Below are 19,641 nucleotides of genomic sequence, written 5' to 3' on the forward strand. Positions count from 1 at the left end.
TATATATATATATATATATATAAACCTCTATAATAGAAACAAAGAAAAATTACGTAATTAATTAAAAGGCTATCCGCCGATCGCACAGTGGTTCGAATCAATAAAAACGTGGACATAAATCAGTAGCTGCCAAACCGTTCTTTTAATGCATATAGTTGCTTTTAAGAAATTATTTACAAATATATACCACGTAATTTGATTCTATCCCTAATTGTTCATGGCCTACTTTGACAAAAAATATAACCATAACTTTTTTTCTGGAGAGATAGAAATTATTTTCCTTCGACAAACTTTTAGAATTATTAAAAATAATTTACTTTGTCAAATATACCAAAAGTGTAGGTCGCACCGTTTCGGATATACAAAGCGTTTTTGTGGCACCCCCATAAAATCAATTTTTTATTCATAACTTGTTTCAAGTAATTTTTTATGCATACTTTGTTTGGAATAATTGAAGAAATTAAAAAATCCCATAGTTTTGTTGAAGGTAGTGCATAGGTTTGTTGTTTCCTGGCAAAGTTATACAACATTTTACCTTTTTTTACCTATGATAAAACCTTACACCGAAGCGAAATATGCAACTTTATGCAGCTGATTTTTACAAAATTTATAGGAAAATATATGCCCAATACTATAAAAAAAATTCTAAGTGGAACTCGATGGAACTTTTTTTTTAGGTCATTCCAAAGTTAGTTTTAGTTATTGAATTATGAAAACCCCCTTAAAACTAATTTTCTAATCATAACTTGTTTCAAGTTTTTTTTACATATTTCGTTTGGAATAATTATAGAAAATATAAAATCCCATAATTTTGTAGAAGGTAATGCATAGGTTTATTATTTTCTGAAAAAGTAATACATCATTTTACCTATTTTTACCTAGGAAACATTGTACCGAAGCGAAATATGCAACTTAATGCAGCAAACTTTAACAATACTCATTGGAAAATATATTCCTAATCCAATTTATTTTGCAATGAAAATATCCTGAGTACTATTCGTGTGACTCATTTTCCCTATGGCCATACTGAAACCATGAATGGTTGAGAAACGGAGGGCGTCACGCGTCTGCTATTTCTGTAACTCACTTTTGCACTTAACGTAGAGATGGGCAATTCGCTCCTGAGCTATTCCAGTGAATCGAATCTTTAAAAAAAGCTGATAGCTCACAGCTCTTTTCAAAAAAAAACCGAAGCTCAGTAGTTCACCCTACTGGTAAGCAGGGATGCCAGGTTCACAGATTGCAAAGATTTTCACAGATTTCTGAAAATAGTCACATATTTACACAGATTCTGAAATCGACCACAGATTTTTGAAATTGATCACAGATTAGCACCAAAAATTACAGAGCGTTAGGAAATAGTGAGACCTTTTTTTTTGCTTGCCAAAATGATTCCGATTAGTTATTATGGAAACGAGGAAACGTGCACAGGTTTTTGGCTTGATCACAGATTTTTTTAAAAAATGACCTCGCATCCCTGCTGGTAAGGTGGAAACAAGCTACAAGCTGAAAGGATTTTCGGCTCATGTAGAGCGAGTTATAAATGAGAAGAAATGTGTGTTTAACAGATTGAATGAGCCGTTGTCAATAAGAAATCTTACCTCTCACTCAGTAGGCTAAGGTACATTCAGGGATGCCACTTTAGCAGATATTCTCAAATATGACATAATAATAATTCGTAAACAAGTTAGTTCGCATAGCATTGTTCTTTGTGCATCAACGATTTTGAGCATGCATATGAAAGTTATGCTTCGCGATAACTTAATTTATTTACACGTTCAAAAATGAAATCTCTTCGTAAAGGTTTGTACTTTTACAATACTTTTTCATATTTTGTTTGGAAAAAAATTAATCTTGTAAAACTTCTTGTAAATATAATCTTGTAAAACTTCTTCGAACACACGATAGCTCTTAAAAATCAGTGAAAGTCAGTACAGACTTTTGACCGTCTTTTCCCAGTTTTAAACCACTGTGGGTCGGACCGATCCGAGCTCTCTGGCGTTGACTTTTTTTCTGCTCCGGCTATGGCTGAGCTGCACATGCATTCTTTCATTGCTCGAAAACAAACTTCATATTTTTAAAATGAGAAAAAATATTTGAAGAGTGACGAAAGTTTAATAATTTGCGATTTTGCGGAAAATTACGCTTTCGTTGTTCAAAACGCCATAATTGGCTTTCATTGGGACAACGACCAAGCGACTATATTCCCCATTGTTTTCATATTATAAAATGAACAGCAAAATCGATCATAAAACATTAGTAATTATTTCTGATTGCAAGAAACTTGACGCAATAGCTGTGTATGTTTTTCTCGAAGCTCTTAATCAATATTTTACACAATACTATCCACATATACGCAAGTGCATCTTTTTTTACTGACGGCGCTTCTCAGCAATTCAAAAATGTAAAACACTTTGCGAATATATTTCATCACGAGCATGATTTTTATCGTTTTGCACAGTGAAATTTTCACGCGACAGCTCATGGGAAAGGGCCATGCGACGGTGCTGGAGGAACTATCAATAGAATGGCACTTCGCGCAAGTTTACAAATGATCAATGATTGTCAAATTTCGGTCGCGAATGAATTGCACGAGTGGGCTAGGAAAGCATCTTCTCTACCCAGTAATTTAGTCATATACAAATGTTCGGAAGATTATGTAAAAGCAGAGACATTTCTTAAAAATCGTTTCGAAAAATGTAAAACTGTTTCTGGAACACAATCGTTTCACTATGTTTAGCCGCACGGAGACAAGGAAATAAAAATGAAATTTTTCTCTTCCCAGGGCACGTTTGAAATATGGAGTTTTTGTAAACCAGAAAAACCAAATCATAGAAAAATTGCAACAGTGCAAAAACTGTATGTCACCATTATTTTATTACTCACGTAAATCCTTTGTCCCAATTTTACTGGCTTTCTGCCTGAAACGTTTCTAACAATAAACTGACAAAGTTAGGATTCCGCGCGTGCGGGTCGTAATTGAAAAATTCACTGCACCGAAAGTATTGATCTTTCCACTCTGAAACTTTGCCAAGATTGAGTTAAACCCCTAAGGCTTCTTTTTTAAACAAAAAAAATAGGCACAAGTATAAATTTTTTTATTTGTTTATTAAATTTTAACTTTTTTTATTACATTAACTTTGATGGTTCTTTCATGGAATCGCTTACTTGAAAGCTAAGGAAAAGACGCACATTTCATGTCTTGGACGAATTTTCGTATCTTTATTAGATTTTACGGTATAGGCTGTTGAAAAAAGGCTCTTTTTTGAAAACGCGAAAGTTCAAAAAATCATATCTCGAACATTTCACGTACCACATTGAAATAAAAAAATACGTGTCGAATATTTTCGAGTTCTTTACTGAAAAAAATAGTTAAATGAAAAACAAAATTTTGGTGGCTGATTTTGCGTGGAATGCCCCATATACACCCACATTCTTGTTTCCGGCCGTATGCGATAAGTTTAAAAGTATGCCAAATTCGTATTGCCGTTTACATTCGAATCAATCACAATCAACCAAACATCGTACATGCATAAGAATAACGCCAATCCAACTGTAAACCATCAGTTCTGGTCCAGACTTAAGTTGTAATGAAAAATGTTCTATATCATTTGTTATTTGGCTTGTTTTTTCGTTGATTTCGTATTGTATTTTGTATTATACATTAGTTTAATTAATACTGAAATCATTCTTTCATAGATGGAATGACTGACTGCTCCGACAGTGAATGCTGCACACATCCAATTTGTACTGAGCACATAATGTGTCTAGCATCGAACGATCCCGTTGAAGTGCTACTTAGAAAACAACCCCCATCTGTAACTGCTTCTTTCTACCAACGCGTGAAGTTCCTTATCGAAGAAAATTCTGTGCAGTCGTATGCTCATATGGACGAATACAGTGAAAGGTGAGTATGACTCGTTTGTCTTACTGTCTATTCATGCTGATTGCTAATCATTTAATGAAATTGGATTGATATAGGGTGTTACTAGTGATGTACATATTACCACGAAAAATATTATTGGTAACCGATAACAATCAATTGAATGATGATAACTCATGCAAGAGTGCTCCAAAAGATGATAAAATGTATTAGTACACCATACAAACAATTACATTCTAATATGCGAAGATTTAATCAGTTTCATTACTATGCTTACGCCTCTGATGAGCTGATTTCACCACTGTGTTGAAGACATATCTAGTTTAGACAAATAACTTCAATTTTTTAAATGTAACCAGTTTCGCAACTGGGTTCATGAAAAATGCAGCTAATGTGAAAACTGGGTTAGGTTTGGTATCAAGTGAAAACTACATTAGAAAGCTGCACTCGACGAAAAACTGTAAGGTTAAAAGCCGCGCTAACGCCAGTAATTTCTTCCCTTCTTATTTTACTGTTGCTCGTTCAGATTTAACGATATCATGGAATCTAAAATTCATTGTCCTGTTCTTTTACCCTAGTTCTGCGGTGTTCTACTCTATTTTTAGCAAACGCCTCTTTGTAGCTTGATACATGGCCACTCTACGCCAGCCATTCTTGGCACGAATACTTCGTAAATTACCCTCCACTTGCTCTTTTTCTTGTGTCTACCGGATCAGTTTGAAACTCCATTTTAACTGGGTAGTCGGAATCCTGATGACATGTCCAACCAGGCAGGTCCAATACACTGCACTGAACCGCGTGCTTCCTATAGCCACCGCAAACGAATGTTTTGGGAGAGCCACTGCGTATCAGTTCACAAAGTAAAACATTAAACACAATGATCGAAGCTACGGTGCTGGTGGCAGTGTTTTATTTGCGGGACTTATGTTTCATACATCGACACCGCGTGTTTTTAGTTTCGTCAAACACCGGAGCCGAGTGTTTCGAATTTCGTGAAGGCACCGAAGAGAACCCATGCGTTGGTTAGTTCTTAGATGGTATTCTATACTATATGAGAATATATTGCGACAATTGTGACTTTCATTCTTATTTAATCTATCGGAACATATGATTTAATCAATTGTAGAATATTTGATTGTAATTGAATAATAATTTGAATATTTTTTATGCTTAGACCAGGGTTGGAAAAATCACCGAAAATTAAAAATCATCGGTGATGTAATATCACTGCTGATCCTAAGATCACTGATCGCGTATATAAAAAATATTTCACAGATTTTATCAGAAGTGGTTTTAGCAGAACACAAGTAATGATCATTATCATGTCAAATCAAGATCAGTCAAGTGATCGGAAGTGATTGATTAAGAAAATTGTTTTCTGATGATAATCAGCCAAGAGTGCATAGACGGAGGAATTAATTAGTGCAATTAATGAATTTGGCACAATATGAGTATTGAAAGATGATGCTTTCAAACATTTAAACTAAAGCTATGCATTGATAATTTTGGTCCATTTATATGAGCTTGAATGCACAAATTGTTGAAAATTAGAAATTAGACGTGGGTTATAAACTACACCGGTACGTACATGAGCTGGTAAAAATGATGAATGACTTCGCATTTACGAATGATGCTCACTGCGTTCATTGTTCGATATCGTGCATGCCGTAACGACAATATACCCTCTACCGTAAGTGCGGTACAGATTCGAATGTCTGAGCCACTTTATACGAGACCGTAACATTATCAATACTCGAGATTTTGACAATACTATTGATAGAGTGATGGAAAATTACCATATGCCTTTAAATGGGATTGACGTATTGATGAGAATAATACTGAACTCAATACGGGCACGGAGCGTAGCATTTAATACTCCTAGTAGTGTGCTCATGAATGGAGATGCGTACCGTGTAGAACGGTTCAGTGCTTTCGTCATGCCCATTTCGAAACCCATCGCAGTCGTCCAACTTATTTTTTGTGTTGGAATCTAGTTCCCAAGGATTCACATTATTTTATCGATATCAATATATGCGAGAAAACATCTTTCAGAGGTACATGCATAATTTTATGGTCATTCTTTCATTGTAACTAATTCCTCAAAATGGTCAGGCGATGAAATATGTTTACAACTTCTAATACTATGATGCACTAATGAAAAAAACATCATCATTTGGAGTACTGCGCATTTCATTTAATCTTACGATAGTTACCATTTAGTCATATATTGCATTTTCCTGTTATATGAAATATCCTTTGTTAAAGTGCACCCCCGATGACATATTAATATTATAAGAACAATAATGACTTAATCTTCTTTCTCTACTAGAAACTTAATATCTCCTATTTGTTTTCGTGAGCATTTGGGTAATGATTCGAAAACGCAAACTAAATCCTTACATACATTATTTTTAATCCTTTTCCCCTCCATGTATTTGGTTTCAAATGGAAAATTGTAATAATAGTTGTTCTGCAGTAAATATATTTATAAATATAAATGTGAATCATATTCGTAACCAAATTTTTTCCTGTTGAAATTATTGATTTTGAAACTATAATTTTAAAACCATTTACATGGAGTATGTGTTTGTCTACTGTGTTAAACCTTGTGTGTGTCTATTATCCCTCATATCCTGGTCTGCAAACAGCAAATATCCTGGTCTGCAAACAGTAAATTAATAAATATTTGAATTTCATATTTTTAAATTATGATGCTTTTAAAACAAACCATATTGTTTAGCCATTTATTAAGTTTATTATAGTGTTACGTTTTATTTTTTAAATTATTCAAAAAAAAACTATAATACAAAAAAGAACTCTTGAAGATAGACTTATGACTGAATCATGTTAGGCGAAGTATGATTATTTCAAAATTGTGGTTCATTTCAGTACAAATATTGACTAACTAAAATTGTGGTTCATTTCAATTCAAATATGGCTGGCATATTTGGGACATTAGCGCTGGAATAAGATTATCAGATATAAATGTTCCGAATGCAGGGAAGCGAACGATCGTGAAACCCGGAAATATGTTACTGGTCCAAACTGTGTAACGAATCTTAGCATTATGATTTTCATGATTCAACAAAAGGAATACCCATTGCTTATATTATTCATTCGAGATTGGTCTACATTCTATGTATATTTCAACGGAAGGTATTCGTTCAAAACTTTTCTTTTTTCTGGTTGGCGCAACGTTGATCAATGGCTCAGCCAAGCCAAAGTCTTGGTATTTCATTCCTTTTGTGGAGTTTTACCATCTGTTTCAACAAACTTCGCAATCGATTCATAGTGTACAGAACCATTGCATGGATGGTTCTACGATAATACTGGCTGCATGCAGGGCCACCGACGGAAAATACTGGTCGGGGGGGATTGCAGTTTTACATTATACATGAGAATAAACACTCCGTGTATTTCCCACACCAAAACGCGACTCTCGCCTATCCGCACTCGGTGCAGTTACTTATACCATTATATCTTCGGAGCCAAAAGTGATAGTCATTAGATTTTCAAACTTGACAAATGACTAAATAGTAGCATTCAAACCATTCTAAGCTTGTTGAAATCGGCTCAGTCATCCTACAGAAAATTAATCGCAGACAAACAAAGAGTGTTTTGTTGTTTGCGTCACGTATACCATTATATCTTCGAAACCGTATGTGACCACCATTTGATCTTCAAACTCGATCAATGATTTAGTAATAACCTTCAAAAGAGCCTAAGTTTGCAGGAATCGGCATAGCCAGCTCAGAGAAAATGGAACAGTAAAAAAGTGTGTCTCGTCGATTTCGTCGCTTCTACCAGTATTCCTTCAGAACCAGAAATGATAGCCATTTGAACTCTGAACTTGATAAATGAGTCAAGTATCAGAATCAGAACAAATTGGCTAAGCTAGCACGCCATTTGATCTTAAAACTCTATCAATAACGCAATAATAGCTTTCAAACAAGCCTAAGCTGGTTGCAATCGGTTCTATAATTTCCGAAAAGGAACTGTGAGAAAAATCTTCAAAAGGTGCACACCTACACATTTCTCGAACTAGTTGAGCTGTATAGTATAGTATAGTAAAGTATAGTATATAACACTAGGAATCTCCGAGGCACCGATCAATAGTAGGTTCCTTCAGCAATTCTATATCTATTTGATAGGGAAAAGTAATACATTGTTAAACAAAATACAACCACAAAAGTGTCAGTGAGTTGAATAAGTTTTAAAATGATGAAAGAAACTGATAAACCATGTGGAGGTCATAACAATCTTGGAGTAAAACCGAAGTAAAAAAGAGGAGAGAAAACTGATTCCAAAATTAAATTACGAATTATCAGCAGTCGGAAACAGGAAACATAACATAACCTATACCAAAATAAATTCTTCTACATACCGAACTTCGGAGTAACCAGGAAGAAATGAATATTGATAATTTTTCACTGGAAGCCACATTACAAAAAATAGAGTATTTAAAACAAATTTACAGACATAAGTATGTCAGTCGTCATAAAAAAAAGTTGGAACATGAACAGTTATACACGCCAATCAATCGGTAGATATGATCAATAAAATCAACATTCCTGCCAGCTTATGTGCCGAAACATTTGGTATCTACTTATTAACTCCATATATAACAAACAAGATATTTAGTACACACCAGGTACACCGGCATGAAGTGAGCGCTAAAATAAAAATGCGTCGATAATGAACATATGGTGTGAACGAGCTTAATTTCTTTTTGTTGGATTGGTATGATTTCCGACGAAAATATTTAATATACATCAAGTCGTTAAAGAAACAACGTCATATATTTTCATCGTGATAAATATGGCGAATTTGGTACCAGAAAATGATGATTTGCGAAAAACATTAGTTTTTTGTTTTTATTTTAAGAGGTGTTCTGAAGAGTCGCATCGAATGCTTGTTTAGGCATGTGCTGATCATGCTCTATCAGAAGCAACAGACAAAAGATGGTTTAAATGATTTTGAAGTGGGAAATGAAAAACGTGCAAATCTATCAAAAAGTTCAAAGACGGCGAATTACTAGCAATATTTGACGAAGATGACACTTGTAGTCAAAAGCAAAGGGCAGAAGTGGTGCACAACAAACAATTTCTAACGATTTAAAAACTATGAAGAAACGTAGAGGAATTGGGTAACACGTGAAAGACAAATGGATAACGAAAAAACACTTGTGAAATTTTGCTTCAAATACACGGAAAAGATTAGTTTTGCATCGAAATGTTAATGGCGATGGAAAATGGATTCATTTAGGAATCCTAAACGGAAAACAAATTATGGGTAAATCCAATACCATCGAGTGCAAAACCAGATCGATTCGGTAAATGGTAAAGGTAAAGCTCTGGGTTTGATGGGATCAGAAAAGTATGGTGTATCATATTCCTTATTCATGGACTTGGCCGATTCCGACTACCATTTGTTTTCATCGGTTAACCACGCATTGGCATTGCCAAAAAGATGATCAATTAAACCAATTCACATTAACGCGATCAAAAATTATTTGTTCGATTCTAAAAAATCCAGAGTTATACAAAAATTGGAAGTGTGAGAAAATATGTTCTTCAAAAAATTTGGAAAATTGGTAAATCTTCCCGACAATGCTTGAATCATTTCTGTTTATTGTTTCGCAGTTTTCTGTGGAACGGTTTCTTCAAAAATAAAATTAAATGAAAACCAATAGAACCTCCATAGATGCGAAAAATGGACAGAGTTAAAATTTTGAGAAAATTACGGTGGGAACGATGTATAATGCCATCGTGAACAAAAATGACATATCAAATAATGACACCAATTTATGGAGCATTGGGCATTTTGTTGAAATAAAACGAGTTGAATTCAATAACATTGGTTATTGTAAGAAATCGTTCATTTTCTAAGTAATTGTCGTTTATAATGCTAGTAATGTCCAAGTCTGTTGAGTTCATTAATGTTGCTGAAGCAACAATGCATGGCTGTGTAATATCATTTAATAGATATTATTTCAGATGGTAACAATTCATTATAGTTAAACTAAAAATTCAACCTTGTCAGGCTACTGAATGAAATGAATACAAGCCAAATATTATCGTTCATGTAGAACATTTAGAAATATAACACTTTTATAACTTGGTGCCAGAACCAGAATTCAAAAATATATACGTTCATGGATAATGTATCATCATACTAAATAGAGGATCAGAACATAATTTATTTGACGCAATCTTCATATAATTGTATTAGATAATTAAAAAAAATGTAATTAATCCACCTAGCAGTGAGATGATGCCTTTTTTATCAATCCGCATGTGTTTATTGCATGAATATTCTTCGGTGTTTCAGTTTTCATGACATTATTCTAATCAGTGTTGCTAATAGAGCGAGCACCCAGTGCACGCAGCAGATTTTCGAGCGAGTACGAGGCTTTTTCTATCTTACTCGCACTCCTCCGTGCACGCTAATGAGTCACTCACAAAAAGGTACATTTTAAACACGAGTGATGTTTTTTATGGGTACGATGAGAGGCAGCAGGAGTAAACACTTATTGCGAGTTTGCTCGCACTTTTTCAAATTATGTCTGTACTCCAAGAGCGAGTGACAATCAATGGGAGCACTCCTCCAGTGCGCTAGCAGTATGGCGCATATGTTGATTTTAATTTTAGTAAATCGAAATGTATGTGAGCCGCACGAGTATGCTACAACTTGACCTCAGCTTATGCTATTAGTATGTAGTCTGATCCTTTTTAAAAGAATGTACAGTATTAATTAATTAAATTTGATTTGTAGAAGTAACAGGAGTGAAGGGTCGAAAATAACCACGGGGAGCACACTCACACGGGAGTTTCAAATGTACTGATGGCACATTATCTGCACAATATAAGCGAGCTTAGCAACACTGATTCTTATGTCCGTGCAATTTGAGATTTTAATCACTCATTACTCTGTAATGTCGAAACTGCAAATTGGATCGAATTTGAATCTAAAAGTGTAACAATCAATTAAACATTCCATGATATGTAGAAGTAATTTCCACTTTAGAGTTTAGGGTAATTTAAGATACTTCCAGAGCCGGTATTCAGGAACCAGCATAATCCAAACCGATTCGTATGGCCATATGACGAATAAATTGCAATATTTTTGAGTCCAACTTTAAAGCTTTTCGGGATTGTCATCTTCTATATCGGTTTGAATTTTAAAAATTCATCAGAATCGGAAGTCAGAATTGGATAAAATTGGATTTGTTTTAATTTCAACTTTTGTTTCTGAAATTCGATTTGGCTTTTTTTGAGAAAACGATTGAGCTTTGAGAAACGATTCGATACTAGAACCGGAATTTTGAATTCGGTGTAGCCGAAGTCAGTTAAATTCACCTGTATAGTTCACATTCGATTCAAAATGTTTGAAAATCAATGCAGACATCTTTGAGGAATCGTAGTGCGAATTAAATTTTTGGGTGCCTTCCGAAACGAAACTGAATACAACCAAAATGAAATAAGTTTATTTGGTTGTCGACCATCCAAATCTGCTAACCCGATAAACCTGAATAATTTATGTGAAATGGACATTTTTATACTAATCACTCTGTATCTCCGAAACCGGAAGTTGGATCTGACTGAAAAACAAGATGTTTTATAGAATCTTAAAACTGTTCATTTGAATCTTAGATGATTCTTAGATTTCATTTAAATCTTAGATCGGTTCAGCCATCCACGAGAAAAATGAGTTACACAGTTTTAATTTCGTTTCACATATCATCCTGTAGTTCCGGAACCAGAGGTCCTAACCAAACATAATTCAGGAACCTGGTTTTGGGAGTATACAACTTTTCATATAAATCTGAGTTTGTAGAAAACGGTTGAGTCATCTCCGAAAAAAATTGAGAAATTATTTGTTACACACGCATTTGCTGATCTCGACGAACTGATTCTAATGAATATGGGTGTTATGTTCTTTCAGCATTTATTGCTGTAAGTAGTTTAAATCAATATAATTATGGAATTGCTTTCAACGCGAAAATTCTGCCATCATCTGGTTTACATATGTCATATTTGAACGAATATGTTGCGAAAAAAGAACCGTGCCAAAATCGGTCCGAGGCTAAATATCATACTGTACACAGTCTTTTGGGTACTTAGAAACAAATGTATGTAACAGTATAAAAAATCGTGTTTTATGTTGCTCCCAAATATTTATTTGCCAGACAGCGCTTCTACTGCTGGAATAGGGAAAAACGTCGCTTACACAAAAATTTCGATATCTCCGTTAAAAATAGACGGATTTTAACAATCTGTGGCTTGTTGGAGAGGTTTTACCGTGCTGAATCTAAGTCTGAAAATATATTCTGTTTTCAAGGTCAAAATTTTGACATAAAACTTCGTATGACTCAAAAAGTAAACATCCTATCTCAAAACCATTCAATAGTGTTCAGGATGATGGGGAGACCTTTCATTTGCGACTAGTTTGATCAAAATCGGTCCAGCTATCTCAGAGATCTCGACCCCTTAAATGACAACACACATACAGACACACACACACACGCGGACATTTGCTCAATTCGTCTAGCTTCGGAAAATTTTTCTAAAATTTGAGCGAATTCTATACCTATTTTTTATATTTATAAAAAAAGGGAAAAACTCAAATAAACATCGTAAACCAAAACATAGTCTTGGTATTACGTTTATTGTGTAATTTTTCTGACTTCGCAGCCGATTCATAGCATAGCATCGATTACATAGCAAAGAAGCAGTAATTCCAGTCCAGTAATTTATTTTAACAGTGTTTCATTCGATAAGGAAACTCGACCGCGCTCTATCATGCGTGTCAAGTGAATACTTTTTTTTGCGTATAAAAACTACCCCCAAACAGAAAAAAATGATATACGCTGTTTGGAAGGGTTTATATTGGAGATTATTTTCCCAAAATTTTAACCCTCTAACTGCCATATTTGTGGAGTTGGGGTGGTTCTTCTGATTTTCATTTTATTTAAATTTTTGCATAAACTCTTTAGCAAAAAAAAAATGAAAATAATCAGGAATTATGGAAAACGTTTATGATTTTTTTCAGAAGTTTTCAAAATGTATTTCATGTGAAAAAAAAAATGTTTGCTCTTACAATTTTGGTACCACTCTAGATTTTACATAAAAAATAAATCATTTATGAGTACATTATGCTGTTATTTGTTTCAGATTTTTAAAAAATGTGGATAGTATCAGACTTTAAAAAAATAAATCAAAATACTATACTATGTAAATCAAAATACTATATTAAAATACTATAAACCAGATAGAAATCATATCAAAGCGCTTGCAGCAAGTCCCGAAGACCCAAAAGAACGTATTAATTCGCATTGTCGATCCACCTTGCTCGCTATGCTTCTCTTTTTCTTGAGTCTGTCGAATCACATTCAAGAACCATTTTCAAATGTTTGCCGTCCGTTATCCTGAGACATGCCCAGCCGATCGTAGCTGTCCAATTTCAGCTGGACGTATGATAGGTGGATCTCCAAGTAGCTGTTGAAAACCGTGGCTTATACGCCATTGATTAATTTCTTGTAGTGACGTATTACTTTTCTAGTATTCTTATCCGCGGTCATAAATGAATGCATACACGAATTCATCAACCACCACGACATCATCGCCACGCGCCATTATTCGAGAAGGAAGGTTTTATATTTTAAAGCCTTCTCCTCTCATACATTTTATTTCGACGGATTTACTGTCAGTCCGATCCCAGTTTGATTAATCCGTCTTTATGAGCTTAAGCCGTTTGACTTCAGCTGTCTTGTTGAGCAGTTTCAGGCAGCTTGGCTGATCATACCATGTGATACAGAACGTCGACGAACAGTTTACCCTAAAACCCCGCTTTGTTTCGATTTTTTCTTGATTTTGCGCTTGGCACCTGGAAAATTTTTTTTTTCAAAAGAACTTTAATTTAATTGTCCTCTAGAATTTTTACTAAATATAGCAAAAATGTGAAAAATAAATTGACTACAGTGTACTTGTTTATTTATTTGATTTGAATACAATAAATGTGAAATAAATGATTGAATAATTTTTTTTACACCTTTGAATTCTGTTATAGGTATATCACGTCACTATACACATTTCGTATGTATCTCACAACACTTTCAGTGTGGAGATACATACTGAATGTGTATAGTGACGTGATATACCTATAGTCAGTGATAGACCAGCACACGAGCCAGCTCTCATACAGTCCATGTGCTGTACCTTTTCAAAAACACGCACACGAAGTCTCGTGTGCTGTGTTGCTACTAGATCGGGAGTCGTATGCTTCGAAGAACCAGCTCGCGATGCTGTCTCATGAGGTGGAATGGGGAGCTAGCTCGTGAGCTGGCTCATGTGCTAGCTTATGTGCTGACTTGAGTGTCGGTTTTTTTCTTTATTTAATAATATAATATAATTTTTAAGCAAATAGTGTACGCTCTTGTATTGTCTCTTGTCAGTAGGTGTACTATACAGCACACGCTCATGAGTCTGGTTTGAAAAGCACAGCACACGAGCTTAATAGGCACACACTGCAGGTATAGAGCAGCTCGTGTGCTGAGCTCGGACATCACTGCCTATAGTAGAATTTAAAGGTGTAAAAAAAATTATTCTATCATAAATATTCTACTAAACACACCTAAATATTTGTCAATTCATTAGTTCTGATTCATGTCCTTCCGTATGAAATACAACCGTCCGCTGGCAACATGTTCACTAATGCGAAAATTTTGAACATTTTTTTTAAGAAATACATTTTGAAAAATTCTGAAAAAAATCAGAAAGATTTCCCATAATTCCTAAAATATACCTGATTTTACTCAATTTTTTGCTAATGAGGTTTTGGAAAAATGAGCATCAGAAGAACCACCTTTACTCCAAAAATATGTCAGTTAAAGATTTAAAATTTTTTAAAAATCATCTCCAATACAAACCCTTTCAAACAGCGTATATCAATTTTTTTCTGTCGGGGGGCAGTTTTTATATGCAAACCCGGCTACACCCTTTCATCTCAACGGTATGAAGGGTCTAGTGAACTACTGTCGAAGGTACAGAAAAAATTTAAAATTTTGTAAATTGTGATTTTGGCTATTTTGGCTCAGAAAGCTCCCGACCCCTAGCCCAGCTTATTCTTCCCTTAAGCATTGACAAGTGAAAGTAATAGGAAATGTTTTTCGTGACAGCTTTGTTTTAAGTTGCTATAGTAATATTTTGGGCTGTTATTTTCGGTTTTGTCCACAGAATTCTTTTAACTAGCTGACCTAGTGTTACCAAGTGAATTAGTGATTTGAATATTCCAAATAATCCTATCAAATCTTTCATAGTGTTACCACTGCGTAATAGGAAAAATAAGTCTCTTCATCGTACATCCATTTCTAATCAAGCTTGATAGATTTTCGTACTAGAAAAATAATACATAACTATTTAATGTAGAAACAAAATATGAAATCATGAAATGTACATTGTTGGTTGCATAACACCATACCCTTTCAGATAGGACACATAATGTACCAGATGTGTTTTTTGTGATCAACAAATCCATAGCACTATTCGTGACAACGTTTAGTCCCACTCCCTTATTTTGGAAATAATTGTCACATCTAATTCTTGTTGCTGAAGCTGTCCAACAACACGGACAGCTTCATCAGCAAGTGCTTGTATTATGTGAACTGTTTGGATCATGCAATAAAAAAACGTTCGTTTCCAGAGTAGCTCCACTTTTCGGTTCGAGATAACTTAATATCAAATGGCAGTTACCTTGAGAACATGAGATAGCGAAATTTTAAATAATATTATAGGGGAAGGTGTTCGGTTGCCGGCACACCACCGTAACTTTCGACAGAAAGCAGATAGCGTCATTTCGGCAAATGTCATGTGTGTGTGTGTGTGTATGTGTGTAATGGTATCACGTTCTTTTTGTGCCGAATGCCGAAGCAAACAGACGCAATTTTTCACGATTTGTCGAAAAAAATGGGGTGCCGGTAACCGAAATCGGTAGACATTTTGAACATGACAAAACAAATCTTTGGTTGCAAAAATTTTGATAGCATCCGGTATTAAATCACGAACCAGATCGATTTCCCCTTATAAATATTCAATCCACTCACCTTTCCGATTGATGCTGTTCAATTTATGATACTATATGAAAAGTCAGAAAAACCTTTTGAGTTGATTTTCACGCAATTAAAATTTGTTTTGAACGCAGCAAAAAGTAAAGCATTTTCAAAATGTCTACCGATTTCGGTTACCGACACCCAATTTTTTTCGACAAATCGTGAAAAATTTTCAGTGATATGCAGGCTGCTGTTGAGACAAAGCAAGACAATGTTTTGGCCGAACATATAGCTGCTCATACAGCAGACGCTCCGGCTAATAAAAAACGTGGAAGAAACGGCCAAATCAACACCAAAGGCGACACCATCCAAATCATCGACCAACAGAGCCAAGGCTAAGTCACCATCAGACAATGAAGACTTTTATACAAAACGCTTCCAAAAATAAAAAAAAATCTGTTTTTTCTTTGAATAACTGCAGTCTTTATTTATATATTTCCATTTTTAGTTTAATTCCTTGGTGTGCCGGTAACCGAACACCCTTTTTAAATGGTCAAAATTTATCGCTTTACTAAATTGATAATTTTTTTTTCATTCAAATGAATCAACTTAGTTTCTTAGACAGTTGTTAGCTAGGGACTTTAGCTTTCCATTGATGTATAGATGTTCGCATAATGTGCACTAAGTCAGAAGTTATGAGCTTAATATAAAAGGATGCCGGTAACCGAACACTCTCCCCTACTTATTGCAGAACTCCATAGAGAACATTCCGATGTAACAGTATAACCGGCATCATGGAAACGTAACTTTTTAATTATTTCCATTCTCAGTTTCGCCAGTTGACTAGAATATTCAAGAAAGTACAACGTCATTCTGACAGTGTACCTCATACACTGAACGAAATTACCCGCCACAAACTGAATGATTTATGCTTCATCGAAGCCCCATAATGATTTTCAAATGGTTTCAATAAGTCGGCCATTAGATTTCCCCTCTGTCGAAAACAAACTGATTTGTATGAATATTATTGAAAATTCATTTGAAACTCATACATTTGTAAATTGAAAGAATCCAAAATGAAGATGATTCTCATTTCAAAATTAGTAATCATCGCTGCTATATAGAAAATACTATTCATTTTGTAATGTGTATGATATTAATACTTATAACCGGATAACATAATCTGATCATTTCGACCTTTGTTAGAAACACTTATATATCAAATCATCGATTTTGAAAAATCTGAAACCTTTTTGACATTTTATACATTCATAAAATGTCAAAAAGGTTTCTGATTTTTCAAAATCGATGATTTGATATATAAGTGTTTCTAACAAAGGTCGAAATGATCAGATTTCATGAAAAAATTATGACTATTAATGCCCCACACATTCTTGTCAATCAAGATGTCGGAAAGGATTTCGACTTATACCAAGGTTTGCAAAAAATGGGACACTAATTCAAGATTTGCAAGAGTCTTTTAGAATTGGAACCGCCCAACAAAATTTAATGATGATCGCCATTTGTACTATAGCAAACTATTTACGCAAATATTTGTACGTAGCTTACTCTCTATATAACATCTAAAACATTGTACGAACAATTAAGCTTGAACAATTTCAATTTACTTTATTGAAATAGTTACAAAATAACTGGTTTAATTTAATGAATAGAACGGATTTCAGCTGCAATTTGTTTTACTTTAATAGATTTGAATATTTTAACAAATATTTTAAATGAATTAACAAGCATTTTATGCATGAAAAATAATACTGATTATTGAAGATAAAAATCATTTATTTAACATAACAAGAGTAAAATTATATGTATTCAAATTTTAATTTGGTTTAACTTCGCATACATCATAATTAAATTATGTCTATATTATAAACCGATCACTATCATGCGATTCATCAGGAAGGCTGTTGCTTCCTACAATTTTGATAGATATTCGAATTTGATCTACTACTCGAAGCTGGTCGTATTTTTGCTGTTGATAAAACGGTTTGTAATAATCAAATGACTTATTGCCAAATTTATGAAAAACCACTTACACTTACGTGCAAGCATATGTAATATGTGATTGAAAAATTCCATAACGTAGAATTCATTGAAACAAATAAAAAAGATACAGATAGCAACCACCGCAGCTTGAATCGAAAATCATTCGATCGTACTTTGTCCGTTAATCTACTGAGCCACTGAAGCACACATCTGCTTAGCTGGTAAATGGTAAATTTTTACAATCCTATTATGAATTGCTATTCCTGCTAAATTGTAATCAGACATATTTCAGAATGATTCGCCCTATATAACTATAAAACAAGAATATTCTGTAATACGCTGAGCTGAGCTGAAGTAGATCGCCCGTAGTTGCACTTCGTGATTGACCAAATGAAAGGAAATGTACAATGAACCAAGAAAATGAAGCTTGGGAGAAGTAAATCATTTTCACTGTACATACTCACTCACTCCTATCTATCTATCATTAAATAATCAATGATGACGCCGGCTACGATAAAAGAGCACAGGCAAAGGAATGAATGTTAGTCCGATACTCGTTGTTTCTGGAGACCGCGGATACCACTGTACCTCCACGAGCAAAACAATTCCATATTTTTATGCCAATCATATAAATAGTGGAAAAAAATAGTGGTTCCTAGTATACTAGGGAAAATTTCAATCCTTAGCTCTGACACTCAGACAGTGGACTATTCTGAAGATGCGTTCTATTTGGCTCGTAAAAACATAGATTAATTAAAAGAGAGTTGTCAATAGTTTACGATGGAAAAACACTTTTGCTAGGCACATTCAAGTTAAATTTCAAATTAATTAATGATTGACTCATAGAAATCTATCGATATAGCCTTTCAAAATTATGACAGAAAAATATATCGCGTTTATTTTTGACATGATTGACACCCAGCCCCATATAGTGGATAGTAAGGCATTGGCCGGTCGCAAAACTCCACACGATGCGAGTTACATTAAAAATGAACACACTAACACTATCATGTTAATGGAAAAATATCAAATAGAGTAACGGCAATTCTTAGAGCTAAAGCGTATTGTATAGGATTTATTTATCTCCAATATTATCTTATTATATTGAATAAATAAAAATTATTTTATCTTCCCTTTATGTGGGGCATATATTTCAAATACTTGATCGATAGTCTAATTTTTATAATAATTATATCTCTTGTAAGCTTTGAATATAGATTATATAAGCTGAATTGATTTATAACTGTTATACTGGCACTGGCACTTATACTTTGAAACGAAAAAGTCGAAGTTTTTTAGAATTATAAGTATAATTATTGTTATTATGGTCGATGATAACCTATTGTTGATTTCAAGATGCACTCGCTCATTTATAAAATTTTTAATTTCATTAACTGTAGGTCGAATTTGTCTTTTTTAATGGGCAGGGCAATTGCATGGCGACTGCCCGATTCAACTGACATGAAGCATTCCTCTAGGTTGGGAATCGAAAACATGTAAAATTGTATAGCTCCAAGGATAATTACTACAATCTCTCTAATCTATAAAACCATCGCTTCCGTTTCTCATCACCGATCTGAAATGCTATTTTGTAGAATGAAATGTCAAAATGGCTGTTACGAGATATTTATTTACGAACTTTGACAGCTTAACTTGTTTAAAAAACTCCACCGTATAGAGCAGTGATTTCCAAACTGGTCCCTACAAT

General features: G+C 34.2%; 1 protein-coding gene across 9 annotated transcripts in view; it reads left to right on the plus strand.

The window, feature by feature from the left end:
- Positions 1 to 19,641, plus strand: part of LOC131440691 (teneurin-a) — a 337,735-nt gene that overhangs the window by 115,728 nt on the left and 202,366 nt on the right. For all 9 annotated transcript variants that reach the window (XM_058612195.1, XM_058612198.1, XM_058612196.1 and 6 more), the window contains one exon: positions 3,700 to 3,907. In XM_058612195.1, coding sequence (XP_058468178.1) covers positions 3,700 to 3,907 — 208 coding nt within the window. The remainder of the gene's footprint in view (positions 1 to 3,699; positions 3,908 to 19,641) is intronic.

The sequence above is a fragment of the Malaya genurostris genome, chromosome 1 (genome assembly GCF_030247185.1).
Source record: "Malaya genurostris strain Urasoe2022 chromosome 1, Malgen_1.1, whole genome shotgun sequence".
Classification (NCBI taxonomy): domain Eukaryota; kingdom Metazoa; phylum Arthropoda; class Insecta; order Diptera; family Culicidae; genus Malaya; species Malaya genurostris.